This window comes from Lepus europaeus, chromosome 14 (genome assembly GCF_033115175.1).
Source record: "Lepus europaeus isolate LE1 chromosome 14, mLepTim1.pri, whole genome shotgun sequence".
Lineage (NCBI taxonomy): Eukaryota > Metazoa > Chordata > Mammalia > Lagomorpha > Leporidae > Lepus > Lepus europaeus.
Genome location: NC_084840.1, coordinates 93,855,686 through 93,876,875, shown reverse-complemented (window position 1 = coordinate 93,876,875; position 21,190 = coordinate 93,855,686). Strand labels below are relative to the sequence as shown.

The following is a 21,190-nucleotide window of genomic DNA, read 5'->3' as shown; positions in this document are numbered from 1 at the left end:
GGTTCCTGGCTTTGGATTGTCGGAGCTCCAGCCATTGCTGCCATCTGGGGAGTGAACCAGCAGATGGAAGACCTCTCTCTCTGTCTCTACCTCTCTCTGTAACTCTGTGTTTCAAGTAAATAAAATAAATCTTTTAAAAAAAAAGACCTTTATGCAAGAAGAAAATGACCTGATGGATCCAGGGTGGCTGGATCATAGTGGGTGAGAAAAGAGGTGTTAAGAAAGGAGGGTAGGAAATTGACAAGGCATATTTTAAAGGACCTGGTAGTTTGTGCTAAGGAAATGTCGTCCTAAAACTAAGAATGTGTTGATGAGTTTTGCTAAGAGAAGCAATGCAAAGCATGGTCTCTATTCAACAAGTGTGGGGGTTGCTTAAATAAAAAAGTTGGATTTATCATCTCTAAGGTTCATTCTGAAATTCTTTAAATGTCATGCTGAAATATGAAGAAGTCAATCAAAATGATATAAATATGGCTCTGAATCTGAAGGGAATTACTAGCATTTAAGGTGGGGCTGTGTAAAACACAAAGCCCTGTTTATAAAGCATTGTGAGACTCATATTAATCTGTTTGCCAAGAATTAATCACAGTTATCTAGGACTCTGGAGTACTTCTGGTTGCCTTTGTCTGTCTCCTATTGTGTCTGAAAATATGAGTGAATTGCCCGTGACTTCCTGTGTGCCATGTGGTATGCACAGTCAAATGCAGAGACTGCTCTACCTTTTCTCTCCAGTGATGTAAGCCTTGGAGATGTTTCCACTAATTGGGAAGACAATCGTGTTTGATCACTTTCCTGATCCTTCTGACACCTGGGAAATCACTGACACCATTGGCAAAGGCACTTATGGGAAAGTTTTTAAAGTACTGAATAAGAAAAATGGCCAAAAAGCAGCAGTCAAAATTCTGGATCCAGTTCATGTAAGTCATTTCCCCCTCACCTCCACCATTTAATTTTATTTTTAAAGTCTGTAAGTGTCTTTGTTATTTATTCATGGAAGTGTCATTCTAAAACAAGTTAAAATTTGAAAAAAATATGTAAACGTCTGATTTGCTTAATTTTCCTGTTTACATGATTGTCATATATAATAAAGCACAATACTTAATGAATGAGTAACTCCATCTACACATAGATAAATGCATGTCTCAACAGTTCATGAATTGATTCGATATTACTTTAGCTTTTTAAAAAATTCCCCGTGTGTATCAGTTTTCCTGCAAATGTAGTGTTTTATCAAACCTTGTTTTAAATCTGTCAAACAAGTTGTTAAGAATGATGTACTACTATGGTTTAATGATCTGTGACTATTTTAAAATTTATGGTATATGAGTGAAATAGATACCTTTTCATTTGATTATTGTTTATAACCCTTGCCCATATTCCTATTGGACGATGGCCTTTTTGCTTTTTATTTGTTGAACTCTTTAATTAGTGGAGCATTAAGCTTTTGACTATAATACAACTTAAAAATACATTATCTCAAGAATTTTTTTAAAAGATGAGAAAAGTCTTAAGAAACATCACAACCACATGGTCTAGAATAACCCTGAAATGTCATCTTTATCAGTCATCCTTTGCTTCTTGTGTTTACTTAGGCTTCCAGCTGAATTTCTCTTAAGCCAGCCTGAAGAGGATTGTTTTTGAAATTCAGTTTCTTTCACAGAAGGGAATTGATTTCCAGGTTTTCTTCAAAGTTTCGAAAGCAGAAATGCTGTGGATTTATAATCCTCTTTGTGACGAATTAGGCTTTGTTCCCAGTCCTACTGGTCTCCGCTTATGTGGGGGCCTGGTAGGGCCCCCCATTGCTTTTTGGGGAGCAGCAGGTCTGAGAGAGGAAATGCCAGGCCTTTTCCCTGGGGAGACGACTGAGATTCCGGTTTCAGGGAATGAGAGCGGGCGGTGTGGGGTATCTTCAGATCCCCACCTCTGCCTTAGCTTGCGGCTGAGCCACAAGGAGTTCAGTCATTGCACACTCCCCAGGATTCTACAGACAGGCTCTCGCCCGGGTGATCCTGATGCAGGGGGCGCATGGCTGCCAGGGGGACATCAGGGTCCTCTGGATCCTTGTCCCAGAGTGTTCACTGACAAGCTGCAGGATCCTGTGAGACATCTCTGGGCCTGCTTGTTCCTCTTAGGATTGCTTTGGTTTTGTTAATTTCTGCTAAACCCTCTGGGACAACAGTGATCCATATTTTTTGAGGGCAGAGGAGATTTATTTATTTTTATGTCATTTAATTGTTTTTCATTTTTTTGAAAGGGAAATAGGAGTGACACAGAGAGAAAGAGAGAGAGAAGGAGTTCTGTCCAGTGCTTTCCTCCTCAAATGCCCACAAGGGCCAAGGCTGGGCCAGGCCAAAACCAGGAGGTCGGAACTCAAATTCAGGTCTCCCACAAGGGTGGTAGGGACCAGTACTTGAGCCATCACTACTGCCTACATTAGTAGGAAAGTGGAATCAGCAGCGGGCACTCCCATATATGGCATGTGGGCATCCCAAGTGGCTTCTTAACCGTGTGCCAAATGCCCTCCCCAAGGGGAGGTTTATTTTAAAGAAATAATTTATATACACTTGAGGGAAAAAAATGAAAAGGCTTAACTGATGTCAAAAGCCTTCATATCGGCCGGCACCGCGGCTTAATAGGCTAATCCTCTGCCTGCGGCGCTGGCACCCTGGGTTCTAGTTCTGGTCGGGGCGCCGGATTCTGTCCCGGTTGCCCCTCTTCCAGGCCAGCTCTCTGCTGTGTCCCGGGAGTGCAGTGGAGGATGGCCCAAGTGCTTGAGCCCTGCACCCCATGGGAGACCAGGAGAAGCACCTGGCTCCTGGCTTCGGATTGGTGCAGTGTGCCGGCCACAGCGCGCCAGCCGCAGCGGCCATTGGGGGTGGGGGGGTGGGGGGTGAACCAACAGAAAAGGAAGACCTTTCTCTCTGTCTCTCTCTCTCACTGTCCACTCTGCCTGTCCAAAAAAAAAAAAGCCTTCATATCCATCTTTTGAAAATTTCCTACCATTTAAACTGAGAGAGGAGAGATTCAAGTTATATCAAGGTACCTGTCCTCTTCCCTCTAACCTTGCTCTTAGAGGTTAGGGCTCATGGCCCCAAGAAAAAGGACTTCTAATCCCCACTGTCTGGCCCATAATGAATGTATCTCTCCCATTCCTTCCATTCTTGTTGGAGGAAAGAAGTGATTATAATGCATGTAGCCCCTGTTCGTTCATTACTTACTCGTGTATGAGTAGGGTATACTTATCTTACAGATACTTACACTTACAAATCATTATAGTACTATTGCTGTAATGAAACATATGGAGTTTATAACTACAGTACGGGGATGGGGAACCTGTTTTCTGCCAAGGGCCATTTGGATACTTATAACGTCATTTGTGGGCCATACTAAAGTATCAACTTAAAAATCAGCCTGCTACAGGCTTATTGGATTTTGAGTCCCACTGGTGGTTGCCTTTGTAGGGCCAGACCAAATGATTTTTTGGGCCTTGTATGGTCCATGGGGCGGACATTCCCTCCCCTGCTATATAGTACCTTATTTGTTCCTTTGCTTTTATTCTTGTCACAGTACATATATATCTAGCTAAGGATTATTAACTCTTCATTCATCATGTCACACATGAAATTAAAATATTTGTGACTAAGAGATTATAATCTTAAATAAATCTAAATGTATCCAAGTATTGTTGCAAAGATTAACTTTTTTTTTTAATTAAAGGAGCCTTACTGTTATGCATTAGTAATTTTCTCTCCAATAAAGGGATTAAATGAGCAAGGTAGTAGACTTGGAGTCTAGGCCTGGATTTTACACTAACCACCTCTGATTCTAAATTATCTGAGCTTGAGTTGGTTCCTTTACATTTAAGGCTCTGGTCTAAATTAATTTCTACTTCTGTGATTTCGTGGTTCTGCGGAATAAACATAGACTTTAAATGTCAATCTAACAGCAATATTTGTAAGGCTCCTGGTTTTGATTATTCTGTGAGTTGTTTCATATATATGTGATTTTCTAGAAGTGTGGCTACGTGGCTAACTGGCATTTTCACTGATAAAGTAGCAGCCTGCTGTACCTCTGGTGAATGAACCTTGAGTTCACATAGGGTTATATGCCATCTTTTATAATTTAGATTTTTCATTTCACTTTTTGAGAAAATTTATCCCCTGTAGAACTGGTTTTTCATAGCTTCGAAATGTGCTTATATTCTAAAAAAACAAAATGAATCAATTCTAATCCTAAATATTTTAATTTCAAATCCACAGCTTTGCTATTGTGATAAAGCTACTAGAAGGAAGGAAAGAAAATCGGGAATAGTTTTTCTGATATATTTCACCCTAGTTGCATACAAAATAATGTACATGAGTAATTTCAATAAAGAGAACCAGACACAGAACTATCAGGATGTGCCTTTGACAGAATTAGATTCTATGTCAGGAATCAATACTGTGTCTTTGACATTTTTCATATTTTCTCGTGTTTCTCTTTTCAAAACTAGGACATTGATGAAGAGATTGAAGCGGAGTATAACATCTTGAAAACACTTTCTGACCATCCCAATGTGGTCAAGTTCTACGGGATTTACTTTAAGAAGGATAAAGTCAACGGAGATAAACTCTGGCTGGTCCTGGAGGTGAGAGTTTCTGCACTGTTTGTGTGGGTGCAACGCCTGCCTGGGGTGTCTGCAGCAGGGGCACCATAAACAGGTCCTCCTGTTTTCCTCCCCAGCCATGTCCTTAAGACAGTGCCACGCCTGGTTCTGGCCTTGTCACCTTAAGGTCATATCAAGAAATGAAAGAAAAACCATAGAGATTCTTAAAAATGTAAGGAAATAACTCCATAAGAAGAACTAAAGAAACAGAGACTATTTTTCCTTCAAAACGCCAAGTATAACAGGGTTTTCACTAAATTTACTTACTCTCCTGTATTTTGTGCAGTTGACTTATAACCAAGGCCCTGTGCAGGTGCTAAGACAGAGAATACTAACGTTTACTGAACTTCATTAGACAAAAATAGGGAGCTATAATTTATTTTTAAAGATTTATTTATGTATTTGAAAGTCAAACTTACAGAGAGAAAGAAGGAGAAGCAGAGAGAAAGAGAGAGAGAGAGAGAGAGAGAGAGAGAGAGGTCTTCCCAATTGGCTGCAGCGGCCGGAGCTGCATCGATCCAAAGCCAGGAGCCAGGAGCTTCTTCTAGGTCTTCCCACACGGTGCAGAGACCCAAGGACTTGGGCCATCTTCTACTGCTTTCCCAGGCCAGAGCAGAGAGCTGGATCAGAAGTGAAGCAGCTGAGACTCGAACCAGCACCCATATGGGATGCCAGCACTGCAGGCAGTGGCTTTACCCACTATGCCACAGCGCCAACCCCTATAATTTTTTCTTTAATAGAGGGAGATCTTTCATCCACTGGTTCACTCCCCAAATGCCCACAACAGCCAGGGCTGGACCAGGATGCACCCACCACATGGGTAGCAGGGGCCCTAGTCCATGAGCCACACACTTGCCGCCTCTCAGGGTGCACATTAGCAAGAAGCTGAGATAAGAAGTGGAGGGGCCAGGACTTGAAATAGGCATTCTGCTGTAGGATGTGGGTGTCCCAAGCAGCGGCTTAACCACTGCACCAAATGTCCATCCCCATGGTTTTCTTCTTCTGTCCTTACTGGATGCTAATGACTTAACTGTAGAGCCAAGTGGTTACATTTGTAGGGACCTTGGACTTACAGAACGGCGAGAAATTTCTGTTCCTTGTAAATTATTCAGTCTATGTGTCTTTTGTTGTAGCGCCACTAACAATCTAAGACAGTGCCACTTCAGGAAAAGAAATCAAACAGTCAAAAAAATGAATCAAATGCTGTGAACACCGTAGTCAAGTAAACATTTATTATCCCTGAGTTTGAGTAGTTGCTAAGTGGAAGGTGAGGAGTGTGCCTCTGAACGCATTTGGATAACTCTCCCTGATGCAGGGCTTCTAGAAGGCGCCCTGCTAAGGTGACTGCCTGTCCTTGGCGAATTCAGTTTTTCTGGTTTTCGTTGAAGCTATATATTACTCAAGTGAGGTAATCATTCATTCTAATAAAATCAGTTAGAACTTTTAAAAGCTGTGTTTTCCAAACTCAGGGACAGCAAATTCCTTTGTTTGACTCCTGTAACAGCGTAGATTGGTTATATTCACTGTTGTTTTATTAGCATTAGATTGTTTCCTGACTTTTTGGAATGTTCCATTGCTTTTCCTGAGAAGTGGCACTGTCTTGATCTGTTTGTGCTGCAATAATAACAAATCGCAAACTGAGTCATTCATAAAGAACAGAAATTTACTTTTCAAGGGCCTGGGGCCAGTGGGTTACCTGGTGTCTGGTGAGGTCTGGCTGCTCTCTGCCTCTGCCATGGTGTGGTGTGCTCACATGGTGGAAGGCAGAAGGGCAGGGAGCCTCCTGCTGGGGGAAAGCCTTGTTTTATCAGGACCTCATCCCATTCACAAGCCCCCTCAGGGGTACCTGAGTAAGTCCTAGTTACCTGAATCCTTCTACCTTTTAATGCTATCATGTTGGCCATTATCATTCAAACCATGGCAGCCACAGAAATCGGGTTCACACAGTACCATTTTCATACTTTGTGTTCATGTTTTCAGATGTAGTCTTTAAACAATTCTACAAATAATGGATATTGTTGTAGAAAAGATTTGAAACTATCAAAACTAATCTTCACATTTAACATATGTACTTCACTTGTTTTTTATGTTTTTACCTGAGTTATCCTATTTTTATACCTAATACAGATGAACTTAATCTGTTTTTTTTTTTTTTTTTTTGGACAGGCAGAGTGGATAGTGAGAGAGACAGAGAGAAAGGTCTTCCTTTGCCGTTGGTTCACCCCCCCCCCCCCCCCAATGGCTGCTGCTGCCGGTGCATCGCGCTGATTCGAAGCCAGGAGCCAGGCGCTTCTCCTGGTCTCCCATGCGGGTGCAGGGCCCAAGGACTTGGACCATCTTCCACTGCACTCCCGGGCCATAGCAGAGAGCTGGCCTGGAAGAGGGGCAACCGGGACAGAATCCGGCGTCCCGACTGGGACTAGACACGGTGTGCCGGCACCGCAGGCAGAGGATTAGCCTGTTGAGCCGCGGCGCCGGCCTTATTTTTTCAAAATTAAATACGTTTTCTTGGTTAATAGAATGTGGGTAATAGCACAAGGAAGTAAATAGAAAGGTGGATCCAGGGGTCAGTGTTGTGGCAAAGCAGGAAATGCCACTGCCTGTATCACGGGCATCCCATATGGGTGCTGGTTCAAGTCCTGGCTGCTCCATTTCCCATCCAGCTCCCTGCTAACGGCCTGAGAAAAGCAGTGGAAGATGGCCCAAGAGCTTGGACCCCTGACACCCATCTGGAGATCTGGAAGAAGCTCCTGGCTCCTGGCATTGGCCTGGCTTAGCCCAGGCTGTTATAGCCACTTGGGGAGTGAACCAGCAGATGGAAGATCTCTCTTTTTCTCTCTCTCTGTCTCTCTCTCACTCTCTTTAACTCTGACTTTTAAATAAATAAATATCTTTAAAAAAAAAAAAAGAAGGCCGGCGCTGTGGCTTAACAGGCTAATCCTCCACCTTGCGGCGCCGGCACACTGGGTTCTAGTCCCGGTCGGGGCGCTGGATTCCTTGGGCCCTGCACCCGCATGGGAGACCAGGAGAAGCACCTGGCTCCTGGCTTCGGATCAGCACAATGCGCCGGCCGCAGCGGCCATTGGAGGGTGAACCAACAGCAAAAAGGAAGACCTTTCTCTGTGTCTCTCTCTCACTATCCACTCTGCCTGTCAAAAAAAAAAAAAAAAAAAAAAAAAAAGAAAAAGAAAAAAAGAAAAAGAAACAAGCAAACAAACATGGATCCAGTGCCGTGGTGCCACCTTCTCTTGATGGATCCCAGCTTTTGATGTGCTGCGACTGCTGAACTAGGAAAAGTATGGCTGAACTTCACCACCGTCTCATTTAGTGACCCACGCTCTTGACCTTGGCGAGGCTGTCAGCTGCACTTCTGGAACCCTCGATCCCCCTGTTGTAGTCTGGAGGTTGGCCATGCACCTGAGCTCTTTGGTATCCCTGCTGCTCACCTGGGTGGAGTCCTATTTCCTGGACCCTGTGGCCTTCTCTTCTCAAGTTTCCTTCTTCGATGTCTGCATCACGTAGTTGTGCGTGCTTCACTCCCTCCACCAGCCCTGCTGATGTGCCCAGCCCATGAGTCCTTCCTGTTTGGTTTCTGTAGGAAACACGCTGCCTCCTCCCCGTCCCTCCCCTGAGCGTCTGTGGGAGGCCTGTGCAGGGGCCTCCTGGGTGCTGTTGTCTGAGAGGCGCCACGTCCTGATCACAGACCCGGGTTATCCCTTGTTTTCTCCCCTCCCTTCCCAGCTGTGCCTCTGCCTCCACTGTTCACTGTCTCTGAGAGGGCATCTGTGCAGGTGGCTCCCAAACGGCGTCCCTGAGGGCTGTAGTTTGTGGCTCCCTCTGCATTGCTTGCCCAAGAAGTTCCCACCCTGCTCGCTGCCTCTCCCTGCTGCAAATGTCCGTTGACGTCTCTTGCCCACGACTCTGCTTTTTTCTGTCCTCTTTTTCCCGTGGTTTATACTTTTTTATTCCATTGCTAATATTTTAGTGGAGATTCAGGAGCAGCAAGAGAAAAGAAATATATGCTTCATCTGCCACTTTAAATTGCAGAGCGTCTCAAAATGTAAAATAGATTTTCCTGACCCTTTTCATCATCTAAAGCTGCGTATTATTTTTAAAAGCCCTATTTTTTTTTTTTTAATTTTTTGACAGGCAGAGTGGACAGTGAAAGAGAGAGACAGAGAGAAAGGTCTTCCTTTGCCGTTGGTTCACCCTCCAATGGCTGCTGCGGCCGGCGCATCGCGCTGATCTGATGGCAGGAGCCAGGTGCTTCTCCTGGTCTCCCATGGGGTGCAGGGCCCAAGCACTTGGGCCATCCTCCACTGCACTCCCGGGCCACAACAGAGAGCTGGCCTAGAAGGGGGGCAACCGGGACAGAATCCGGTGCCCCGACCGGGACTAGAACCCCGTGTGCCGGCGCCGCAAGGCGGAGGATTAGCCTAGTGAGCTGCGGCGCCGGCTAAAAGCCCTAATTTTTAAATAACCACTTATAGCCTTTAAAAATCACACAATTTACTTACGATTTCAAAATTCTATTTCTGTAGTTTTAAACCAGTTTTATGTTTTTAGTTAAATCACATACAAAAACAAAATTAAACTTATATTCATCTAAACTTAGTTACCCCAAATAATAAAATATTAGTTAAGAACTTAAACCACATACCTTTCCTTAGTGGAGGATTTTAAAGATTTTATTGCATTGTTTTTAGTTGTATTTGAGATATGATGCTGTACAAATTCTTTATGTAGTCTTGAATGAAATTGTGCATCTCCTTCAAAATGTTTTCAGTAATGCATTTTAATTTTTCTTCCATGTAGAGTAATTGGTGGATTAGCATTTAGATGAAGGTTTGGGTATTCTGTCTAATGTAGGCCTAACTGGGCAAGGAAATAAGGTATAAATCTTTGCCCAGAGCTTAAAAATATTGAGCGATTTATTATTGTCTTTTATTCCTGTCAAATCCCTCTGCTAATTATACTGGAATTTCTTGGCAAAATCAACTGGAGTTGGGTGAAAAATGGAACTATTGGTCACAGTTAAAAACCTTTTTTGTTTGTTTTTTGAGCCAGAGCAGAAAAGGTAAATTCAAATGGTTTTGGAACATCCAGCACAGTGAGGCTGAACACACATGTAAGGAATATGTGGCGTTTTCATCGCTTCTTTGAGCTTTGTCCTGGTATTTCATTATCGGATGGAAATATTGGAAATATCCCCAGATTGCAAAAAAAAAAAAAAAGTGTGGTTCAATAAAATATCAGAAACTTAATTTATCTGAATTTGTAAAAGGGAGGGTGTATAATTTATTGGCATATGTAAATTAGACTAATTACATATGCACATAAGTGGCTAGCTGCACAATTACCTGATTTATAAACATGAATAGTGCAGGTGCTGTGTTAGAGGCACTTTCAGAAAATTGGCATGTGGCATCAATACTTTGTCCTACAAAATGACTGCTAATTATACCTTTTATCATAATGAAGCCCAAATAAATGATATGGAAAGAATGGCCACAGAGCGGGTGATGTCACAGAGCGGGTGAGCCTTGCTCACAAGGCTGGCCTGCTGCTGTGAATCCACACAAGTGAGTGTACATACAGGATGGGATGTGCTGAGCGATGAGTGCAAGACCTCGTTAGGAGCCTGGCTTGTCAGGGAGGCTCTGCCAGTCAGCCACTTTTCACTGTGAAAAATCATTTTATGTGTCTGAGGGGGTCCTCCAACAGTAAATGGAAAATACAATATTATGAAAAACTATGCATGGATTCAATTTTTTTTTGCACCAAAGCAATCTTATCTTTTAATTCCATTTTTGCGTGCATGTTTTGAAATACTCCTCTATTTCAATCCAAAGCAAAATCCTAGGAATAATGTTTTCCCAGATCTTGCACGACAGTCTGTTTGCTCTAGTTGTGATTGGGATTTTTTTTTTTTCACTTTTTTTGTACAATCTTTTCTCTCTTGTGTTTTTCCTTCATTTTGTTAATCTGTAAGTGTTTGAGTATGACTGATGTACAGGACCCTGTTCGAGAATTATTTCCTTCGTAAGTGTATGTGTGTGTTCATCTTTAGACTCTGGGAAGGTGAGAAGAGACGAGGTCTCTGCCTAGGCGTCTCACCGGAGACCATAAAACAGTGGAGACGCAGTACCATTAGCCTCGCCTGGAGCGTTCACTGCTGATGAACACAAAGGAAGACCTGAGATTTCCCCACAATTTCCACCTTCCTGGGAGTATGAAGTGCCGAAGGAAATCTTGTCTTCTCCCCCAGGAGCGATTTGCTTAGAGTGCTTTTAGCCATAATGGAACCCCTGATCAGAGTTAGGACGTTTCTCTGTTAAAAGAGCCTTTCCCCATCACCCAATCTCAGCTGTAATTGCGCCTTTCACGGTGGTGCAGCACACTGCCTTCCATTATTCATTTGAATTGGTCCTGATTTGTTCATTCTTAATAATGGCATTGCTTTCTCTCATCGCTTTCCAATTATAGCAATTTTTTCTCTTTAAAATTATATCCCTTTCAGGAGATCAAACACTGGCAATTACAGGTGGTATTTGAAAGCACAAAAATCCAGTAAATAGTCTTAAAGCCTCCCAAAGGCACATTGTAGGTCATCAAAGTAGTTTGCATAAACATAAAATACTACTTTCATATGTCATGAGTTACTGGCTTGTTCTTTTTTAAAGATTTATTTATTTGAAAGGCAGAATGACAGTGAGGGAGGGAGGAAGGAGATGGGAGAAGAGAGAAAGAAGTCTTCCATCCACCCATTCATTTCCCAGATGCCTACAACAGTCAGGGCTGGGCCCAGCTGAAGACCGGAGCCAGTGACTTCATCCAGGTGTCCCACGTGGGTGGTAGAGGCCCAAGTACTTGAGCAGCACTGCTGCCTCCCAGGGTGTGCAGTAGCAGGAAGCTAGACGGGAAGCAGAGGAGGCGGGACTTGAATCAGACACGCTGACGTGGGATACTGGTGTGGCAAGCGGTGGCTTAACCCCCGGTACCACAATGCCTGCTTCCAGGGTGTTCCTCTTGTTCTGCTTCCATTCAGTGAGGAATGTTGAGGTCTGTTGTGAGGAAAGAGAACATACAATGATAGAAAGAAGATGAGTTCGAATGAACCTGGCGTTTCTCATGGATCCATTAAGGTCCCTGCCCTGGCGATAACCAGTCTCCAGGGGGGGACGTGATGCCCTTATGGACTTGAGTGTGTCTAAGGGGACTGGGGAAGCAGGGCAAGTGTGGGAACCCTGGCTTGGGAGTGTCTCTGATAGCACCGCCCTGCCCCTCCTCCCTTTGGCGATGCCCCATTGCAGTGGGGACCAGCAGTGCGACTCCTGTGTCCTCAAGCCTGGAACAGCCATTCCTAGCTCTCAATCAAAAGGTTGTTATTTGGTGTAACAGAACAGACAGCGTTCACCAAGGTGCGTTTCATTTTGTTTGAAGAGCAGGATGGAAAGCCAGTCTAAATATACTGCTTTGTAGTTTCCTCACCTACGAAATAAGCCATACGCAGCTCTTGTGTGAGTATAGTAACTCTTTGTGCTTGCATAAAACGTCGACAAGTGCAAGTTTATAGTAAGTCTGCAGGGGAAAACACAGGATGACCGCAGATGTCCTGCTATTTGATAAACTCATAGAATTTTGCAGTATACATTAAATATTTCTTCTGCTAAGTTACTTTCTCTTTGTTGTCATAGATTTCTGGTTGATAAAATTACCAGTGTGTCATGTTGTTTTCCCAAGAATTTTAGTCTTTTAGGGTGCTTGAAAGGTTCTGTATTGTGGTTTAGTGATTGGTTGCCTGATTGTATACAATTACCTAAGTGCGTGAAACAGGGTATTTAAGAAAATCAATTTTATGTCAGCAATACCTTAAAAATACTGCTTCTAGTTTACACATTAGAAAAGTAATCTGGATGGGCTGGCATTGTGGCATAGCTGGTAAAGCTGTTGCCTGCAATGCTGGCATCCCATATGGGCACTGGTTTGTGTCCCGGCAGCTCCACTTCCAATCCGGCTCCCTGCTAATGGCCTGGGCAGAACAGTGGAGGATGGCCCAAGTGTTTGGGTTGCTGCACCCATGAGGGAGACCTGGATGAAGCTCTTGGCTTCTGCATGGTCCAGTGGCAGCTGTTGTGGCCATCTGGAAAGTGACCCAGTGCGTGGAAAATATTCTCTCCCCCCCCCCCCAACTCTGTCTCTCCCTCTCTCTTTGTAACTCTGACTTTCAAACAAATAAATCTGCAAAAGAGAGATGTAGGTGGAAATGTTATGCATTAGAAAATGTCTGTTAGATGAAGATGCCAGTCTTCATTAAAGTTAACAGTATTTTGTTGGAATCTAAAATTTAGTACATTAATATATGTTACTAAAATATTTAAGTTGATCATGTCATACTTGGGAGAAGTGCCTTCTAGACCTTATAAAAAGGTGACTTGCCATTGTGTAAGCATGTGTGTATGTACATGCATAAATTTACAAAAGTTAAGATTATCCATGGGTCACTGATTCTATAGCTGGCAATCTCTTACTTTGGGCCAGCCATGTTCTGGGTACTCAACAGGGAATAAGACAAGCTGCATCATTTACGAGCTTACTGTCTAGTGGTGGGGAAAGATAATTTAGAACTAATATGCTAATTAAGTAATACATATTTTTATTAGTGTTATGAAAAATCCAAATGGGTATGTTAGTAGACCTTTTGGGAAAATAACAGTCAACAGGGTCTATTGGAGAAGGGAATGTTTTAATTCGCTACCTGAAAAGCAAACAGAAAAAGGAGTAGTTTTAGTACCTTTATTTGAAACATCCTCCAAACTATTCTGGTGTTAAGAATAACACCTTCTTAAGCACACTGAAGCAAAAACTCTAAGAATGGGGTCTTAGAAACAATAATTTTCTTTTTCTTAAAGATTTATTTATTTATTTATTTGAAAGTCAGAGTTACACAGAGAGAGGAGAGGCAGAGAGAGAGAGAGAGAGAGAGAGAGAGAGAGAGAGGTCTTCCATCCACTGGTTCCCTCCCCAATTGGCTGCAATGGCCGGAGCTGTGCCGATCTGAAGCCAGGAGCCAGGCGCTTCCTCCTGGTCTCCCACGCAGGTGCAGGAGCCCAAGCACTTGGGCCATCCTCCACTGCTCTCCCGGGCCACAGCAGAGAGCTGGATTGGAAGAGGAGCAGCTGGGACTAGAACCCGGCGCCCATATGGGATGCCGGTGCCGCAGGCGGAAGATTAGCCAAGTGAGCCACGGCGCCGGCCTGGTATTTTTATTTTTTTAAGAGATTTATTTATTTACTTTTTAAAAAGATTTGCAGAGAGATGCAGAGAGAGAGAGAGAAATAGGAGAGAGAGAGAGAATCTTCCATAAATGGCTGCAGCAGCTAGGCTGGGCCAGGCTGAAGCTAGGAACAAGGAACTCCATCTAGGTCTCTCATATAGGTGGCAGGAATTCAATTACTAGAGCCATTGTCCACTGCTTTCCAGGTGTGTTAGCAGGGGACTAGATCAGAAGTGGAGCAGCCAGGACTCAAATCAGTACTCAAATATGGGACAAGGGCATCCCAAACAGCAGTCTAACCCATTGTTCCACAGTGCCAACCCTCCAGAAATTATATTTTTAAAGTAAGTTCTGAAATGAGTCTTATCAAAGGGAAGTTTAGAAAAAACCATCAGAGGTTCTCCAACTTCTGTATGCATAAAAAACTCATCTGGGACTTCAGCCTCTGGCCAAGACAGGACAAGTATCAACAACTAGAAAAGTGGACAAAATGCATTTTTTAAAAATAACACTTTTCATGGGGCCGGCGCCGTGGTGCAGTAGGTTAATCCTCCTCCTGTGGTGCCTGCATCCCTTATGGGAGCCAGTTTTTGTCTCGGCTGCACATCTTCCAATCCAGCTCTCTTCTGTGGCCTGGGAAAGCAGTAGAAGATGGCCCAAGTCCTTGGGCCCCTGCACCCACATGGGAGACCAGGAAGAAGCGCCTGCCTCCTGGCTCCTGGCTTCGGATCAGTGCAGCTATGGCCATTGTGGCCATTTGGGGAGTGAACCAGTGGAAGGAAGACCTTTCTCTCTGTCTCTTCCTCTCACTGTCTGTAACTCTACCTCTCAAATAAATAAATAAAGTCTTAAATAATAACACTTTTCAAACACTGGAAGAGCACAGGTTAGGACTGTGACATTGAGAAGAGAAAGCAAGTGAAATAGATGCTATAATCCCTTCATCTTTATTCTTAGAGACAGTTTCCAGTGCACAGGACAAAGAGGGCATTCCCAAGATCAAAGCTATCTTGCTCAACTGAAAAAGACTAGAGAGGCAGAGGTGGCTGGAATTAGCATAGAAGAGGGAGGTGTGCAGGGACAGATTTCTAAGAATTTATACACACAATCTAAATTAATAAAGGTCTGTGACTGAAAACAAGGCAGGAAGTTCATAGCATGAGACTTCATGCAGCTGGGCAAAGAGCCCCCAGAGAAAGGCTCGCTCGGGGGCAGTGATGTGCCCAGCTGCTGGAGTTCAGGACTGGGAGATGCATGTTACCATCAGCCAAAATGGGGACACTTTGTTTAACATCTGAAGCATTTAGCAGAGACTCCCAGGAAGGCACTGTAGTAGGGAAAGGGCTAAACTAGCCCTTGAATAGGAGCTGTCTGAAAAGTTCACATTGACCCACAAGTAAATTAACTACCTAGCAGAGCAAAAGTCAGCATTCACTCAGAGGACAACAAAACCCAGACACTGGGTGATGCACCATTAACAATATCCAGCTCCAGCGTTAAACGACTGGATGCGTGAGGAGGCAGGAAGAGGTGACCCAGTATCAGAGGAAAAGTTGGTCAGTAGAGACAGAGGCAGAAGTGACTGGTGCTGTCTGTAGCGGGTGAGGACTTTAAGAACATTATGAATATGTTCAAAGATTTAAAGTAAACGTATAATATACATATATAAGGAAAATATATAATGTGGAAAGAAATGTGAACTATCAACAAGAACTAAATGGAACTTCTAGAACTGACAAAATTATACTATCTGCATCAAAAATAAACAATAAGTGAGTTGAATGGCAGATGAGATGTGGATGGAAAGATCAGTGAACTTGGAGACAGGAAAATTAAAGCTGTCCAAAGTGAATCATAGTTCTAAATATATATATATATATATATATATATATATATATATATATATATAATGCATGGGACAAGAGGTCTCTGAGAGCAATGAAACATTACCTTGTATTTTAAAAAAATATTTATTTTATATGAAAGGCAGAGTTACAGAGAGGCAGGGACAGAGAGAGTGAGAGAGACAAAAAGAGAGAAAGGTCTTCCATCCCCTGGTTGACTCCCCAGATGGCTGTAACAGCTGGAGCTGTGCTGATCTGAAGCCAGGAGCCAGGAGATTTTTGAGGGTCTCCCACATGGGTGCAGGGCCCAAGGACTTGGGCCATCTTCCACTACGTTCCCAGGCCATAGCTTAGAGCTGGATTGGAAGTGGAGCAGCCAGGACTAGAACCGACGCCCATATGGGATGGCGGCACTGCAGGTGGCAGCTTTACCCATGATGCCACAGCACCAGCCCCATTACCTTGTATTCTAACATATGTGTAACTGCGAAATGAGAATGGTGGGGCGGAGGGTGGAAAATAAACACTGAAATAAAAAATGGCTGAAATTTTTCTGTATTTGATGAACACTGAAAAGCTACAGACCTAAAAAGTTGAAAAATCCCTCAAATATGGTAAAGAAACCACAGTAAGATATTTCATAATTCAAATCCTAAAAATTAATGATGAGAGTTATAAGAGCAACAGGAGAGAGAAGCAGTACACGTAAGGGTAGTGGGTAAGAGTGGCCACTGATCTGTCATCAAGTGCAGTGGCACGACATCTTTCCAGAATGAAAAGAACAGTGCTCCCAACTTAGAATTCTGTATCCAGGGAAGCTGTTATTCATAAACAAAAGCAAAATAAAGATGTTTTTATCAAGCAAGAAAAACTTATCACCAGAGATCTGCACTACAAAGAAGAGTTAAAAGACACTTTCCAGGCTGAAGGCAGTTGGCTCCTGCAAAAAAGGTGTAAGGAATACCAACAGTGGTAAATGGAAGGCTGAATGGAAAGCTTGATTCTGTGTTTTTCTTTCTTTAAAAGAAAGATCACCTTTACAACCGAATTTTAACTGGATATTATGGGGAAATAATGTACATAAAACTAAAATGTGACAGAGCAAAGGTACAGGAGAGGGAAGTTGAAAGTACACAGGTTGAAGTGTCTTACATTGTGTGTAAAGTGCTAGAATATTATTTGAAGGTAGACTATGATCAGTTAAAGATGAATTTTATAAATTCTAACCACTAAAAGTAAGATGAAAACATATAGCTGACAAGCTAGTGGAGGACAAAATGGAATACTAAAAATATTCAATCCATATTAAAGTAGTAAAATAGGATACAAAGAACACATACAGCAGATAGAAAACAAATAGCAAGATAGTAGATTTAAACCATATCATACTTAAGATTAGATTAAATGGAAATGGTCTAGATTCTATAAAGGCAGGTGATGAAAAGCAAGATCCAATAAAAACATATGATAAATGTAGAGATACGGATAGATTAAAGGGGGAAAGATGGAAAACTATACCTTGCAAACATTAATTTTGAAGCCCTTTCCATGAGGAAAATGCCAGGTCCAGTATCTTCCCTGGTGAATTCTATCACTAATTTCTGAGATATGCAGAAATGTGGCATAGCTCTATTCCCTCCTCCCCGTTTTTCGTGTTATGCATTAGTAAGTGGTACCACACATTTTCATCACTTTCTGTACTTTTATATATTTTAAAGCAACAAGAGAAAGAGCAAATAAGGAATTTGTTATCTTAATGTCTTTATTTAGCATTTCTGGCTCTTTTCCTGTGTTCCGATGAATTAACATCTGATATCATTATTTTGATACAGCTTTGTTGTTGTCAAATACATTTACATATATTGTAGCACCAACAGGGCATATTATTATAAACATACTGTATTCTGTATACATATTATTTACACATGTATAATCTTTATATCCACTTGACAAGAAAGAAATACACATTTAACAGTATGTCCTCATTTGCTTGTAATCAAATAAGTACCTGTACTAGTGCTCTCTGTGTCTTTGTGTGGATTCATACTGCTATCAGTGGTCATCTACATTCATTCTAAAGAATTTCCTGTAGTAATTTTTTTTTTTTTTTTGGACAGGCAGAGTGGACAGTAGAGGGAGACAGAGAGAAAGGTCTTCCTTTTTGCCGTTGGTTCACCCTCCAATGGCCACCGTGGCCGGCGCACCACGCTGTTCCGTTGGCAGGAGCCAGGTGCTTCTCCTGGTCTCCCATGGGGTGCAGGGCCCAAGCACTTGGGCCATCCTCCACTGCACTCCCTGGCCACAGCAGAGAGCTGGCCTGGAAGAGGGGCAACCGGGACAGGATCGGTGCCCCGACCGGGACTAGAACCCGGTGTGCCGGCACCGCAAGGCGGAGGATTAGCCTAGTGAGCTGCGGCGCCGGCCTCCTGTAGTAATTTTGATAAGGTGGATCTGCCAGCAAAAAAATTCTCTGAGTTTACTTAAGGTGTCTTATTCCCCTTCACTTTTTGCAAGACAGTTTTTCTGAATGTCAGAGTCTAAGTATTTTGTCCTTGGTTTTATCACTCCTCTGCTTTCTGGCCTACATTCTTTCTTCTTTTGAATATGTATTTATTCCTTTAAATGGCAGAGCTACAGATAGAGAGAGATCTTCCATTTGCTGGTTCACTTCCCAAATGGCTATCACAGCTGAGGCTGGGCCAAGCCAAAGCTAGGAACTTCATCTAGGTCTCCCCCATGGGTGCAGTGGCCCAAGTTCTTGGTTCATCTGCTGCTGCTTTCACAGGCCATGAGCATGGAAGTGGAGCAGCCAGGACTTGAACTGGAGCTCTGGTGAGATGCCTGTGTCCCAGACGGTGGCTTAACTCACTGTGCCACAATGTCAGCATTTGCCCTACGTTGTTTATGATGATAAATCAATTGTAAACCTAATGGGGTTCCCTTGTATACATAAATTCATTTTTCTCTGACTACTTCAACTACTTTAAAGATTTTATTTCTTTCACTGTCAGCATTTTTATTATTATGTTACTGTGGACTTCTTCAGTTCACATCTTAGATTCATAGAATAATGTTTTTCATAAAATTTGGGGGATTTATACCTTTAATTTTTTTTAAAGATTTATTTCTTTGAAAGTCAGAGTTACACAGAGAGAGGAGAGGCAGAGAGAGAGAGAGAGGTCTTCCATCGATGGTTCATTCCCCAGTTGGCTGTAATGGCAGGAGCTGCGCCGATCCGTTGCTGGGAGCCAGGAGCTTCCTCCTGGTCTCCCATGGGGGTGCAGGGACCCAAGCACTTGGGCCATCTCCTACTGCTTTCCCAGGCTACAGCAGAGAGCTGGATTGGAAGTGGAGCAGCTGGGTTTCAAACCAGCGCCCATATGGGATGCCAGTGCCTCAGGTCAGGGTATTAACCCACTGTGCCGCCACAGCACAGGCCCCTATACCTTTCATTTTTTTTCTGAATATTCTCACTCCCTTTTTCTGGTACTGCCATTATAGAGATGATAGTCACCCTCATTTCTGAGACTATCCATCCGTCTTCATTCTTCTCTTTTCTTATGTTTCATAATATTTACCAATCTGTCTTTAAGTTCACTGGTGCTTCGTTCTGCCAGCTAGAATTTACCGTTGAACTCCTCTGGTAATTTTTTAAAGTTTTCTATAATGTATAAAAGAATTGCCACATTCACTTCAAATATAGACGTTATGTACATACAAATGTATATTATTTTTCTTGAAGATATTAATATCACAGAGTAAGGGATTCATGACAATGATCATAACATGGCAAAAGAAGAATGTATTATTATTTATATGGCATGGCTCATTGAAGCAATATTTATAACTACATACAAAACGATATGACACCACACAACTTTTATTCTCTCTCTAGATATACATACATATATATATAATGTGTATATACATGTCTATTTATATATAAACTTCCATAAATGAGGTAACATATGTGATATTTGTCTTTCCAGGTCTGGTTTATTTCCCTTAGCATAATTATCTCCAGTGCCATCTGTTTTTTTGCAAATGTCAGGATTTCATTCTTTTTTTTTTTATAAGATTAGTTTATTTTTAAAATTATTTTATTTTATTATTATTATTTTTTATTTTTTATTTTTTTGACAGGCAGAGTGGACAGTAAGAGAGAGAGACAGAGAGAAAGGTCTTCCTTTTGCCGTTGGTTCACCCTCCAATGGCCGCCGCGGTTGGCGCGCTGCGGCCGGCGCACCGCGGCCGGTGCACCGCGCTGTTCTGATGGCAGGAGCCAGGTGCTTCTCCTGGTCTCCCATGGGGTGCAGGGCCCAAGCACTTGGGCCATCCTCCACTGCACTCCCTGGCCACAGCAGAGAGCTGGCTTGGAAGAGGGGCAACCGGGACAGAATCCGGTGCCCTGACCGGGACTAGAACCCGGTGTGCCGGCGCCGCAAGGCAGAGGATTAGCCTAGTGAGCCGCGGCGTCGGCCAGGATTTCATTCTTTTTTATGACACAGTAATTATATATATCATCTATATAATATTCTTTATGCATTCATCAGCTGATGGACACATCTAGGCTGATTTCATATCTTTGACAGTGTGAGTCGAGCTGCTATCAACATGGGAGTGCAGGTAACTCTTTCATATGCTGATTGCATTTCCTTTGGATATATTCTCAGTATTTGAAGAGCTGGGTCATATGGTAAATCTATTTTTAATTTCTGAGGCATCTCCATACTGTTTTCCATAATGGTTGTACCAATTTGCATTCCCACCAACAGTGTATTGCCAGTATTTGTTATTTTTTACTTTTTAGATAATAGCCATTCTAACTGGAGTCAAGTGATACCTCGTTGTGTTTTTTATTTGTATTTCTCTGATATCTAGTGATCCTGAGCATTTTTTCTTTCTTTCTTTTTTTTTTTTTTTGGCCATTTGTGTTTCATCCTTTGAAAAATGCCTGTTCACATCCTTTGCTTATTTCTCAATTGGGTTATTTATTATGTTGTTGTTGAATTTCTTGAGCTCCTTATATATTCTGAATATTAATTCTTTATTGGATGCACATTTTGCACATATTTTCTCTCATTCTGTCAGTTGTCTCTCCACTTTGTTAACTATTACCTTTGCTGTGCAGACACTTCTTAGTTTGATGTAATCCCCTTTGTCTATTTTTGCTTTTGTTGCCTATGCTTCTGGGGTGTTATCCAAGAAGTCTTTACCTAGGCCAATATCTTGTGACATTTCCCCCATTTTCCTCCAGTAATTTGATAGTTTCAAGACTTAAGTTTAGACGGTTGGTCGATTGTGAGTTGATTTTTGAATAGAATGTAAGGTAGTAGTCTTGTTTCATACTTCTGCATGTGAAAATCCAATTTTGCCAGCATCATTTATTGAAGAGACTGACCATTATCCAGGGAGTGATTTTAG

The 21,190-nt window shown here is 42.5% G+C and overlaps 1 protein-coding gene across 1 annotated transcript in view; it reads left to right on the top strand.

Moving 5' to 3' along the window:
• The first annotated feature begins 749 nt into the window (after positions 1-749).
• The window catches only part of MYO3A (myosin IIIA), a 216,805-nt gene continuing 196,364 nt past the window's right edge, over positions 750-21,190 (top strand). The window contains exons 1-2 of the mRNA XM_062211468.1: positions 750-917; positions 4,493-4,627. Coding sequence (XP_062067452.1) covers positions 750-917; positions 4,493-4,627 — 303 coding nt within the window. The remainder of the gene's footprint in view (positions 918-4,492; positions 4,628-21,190) is intronic.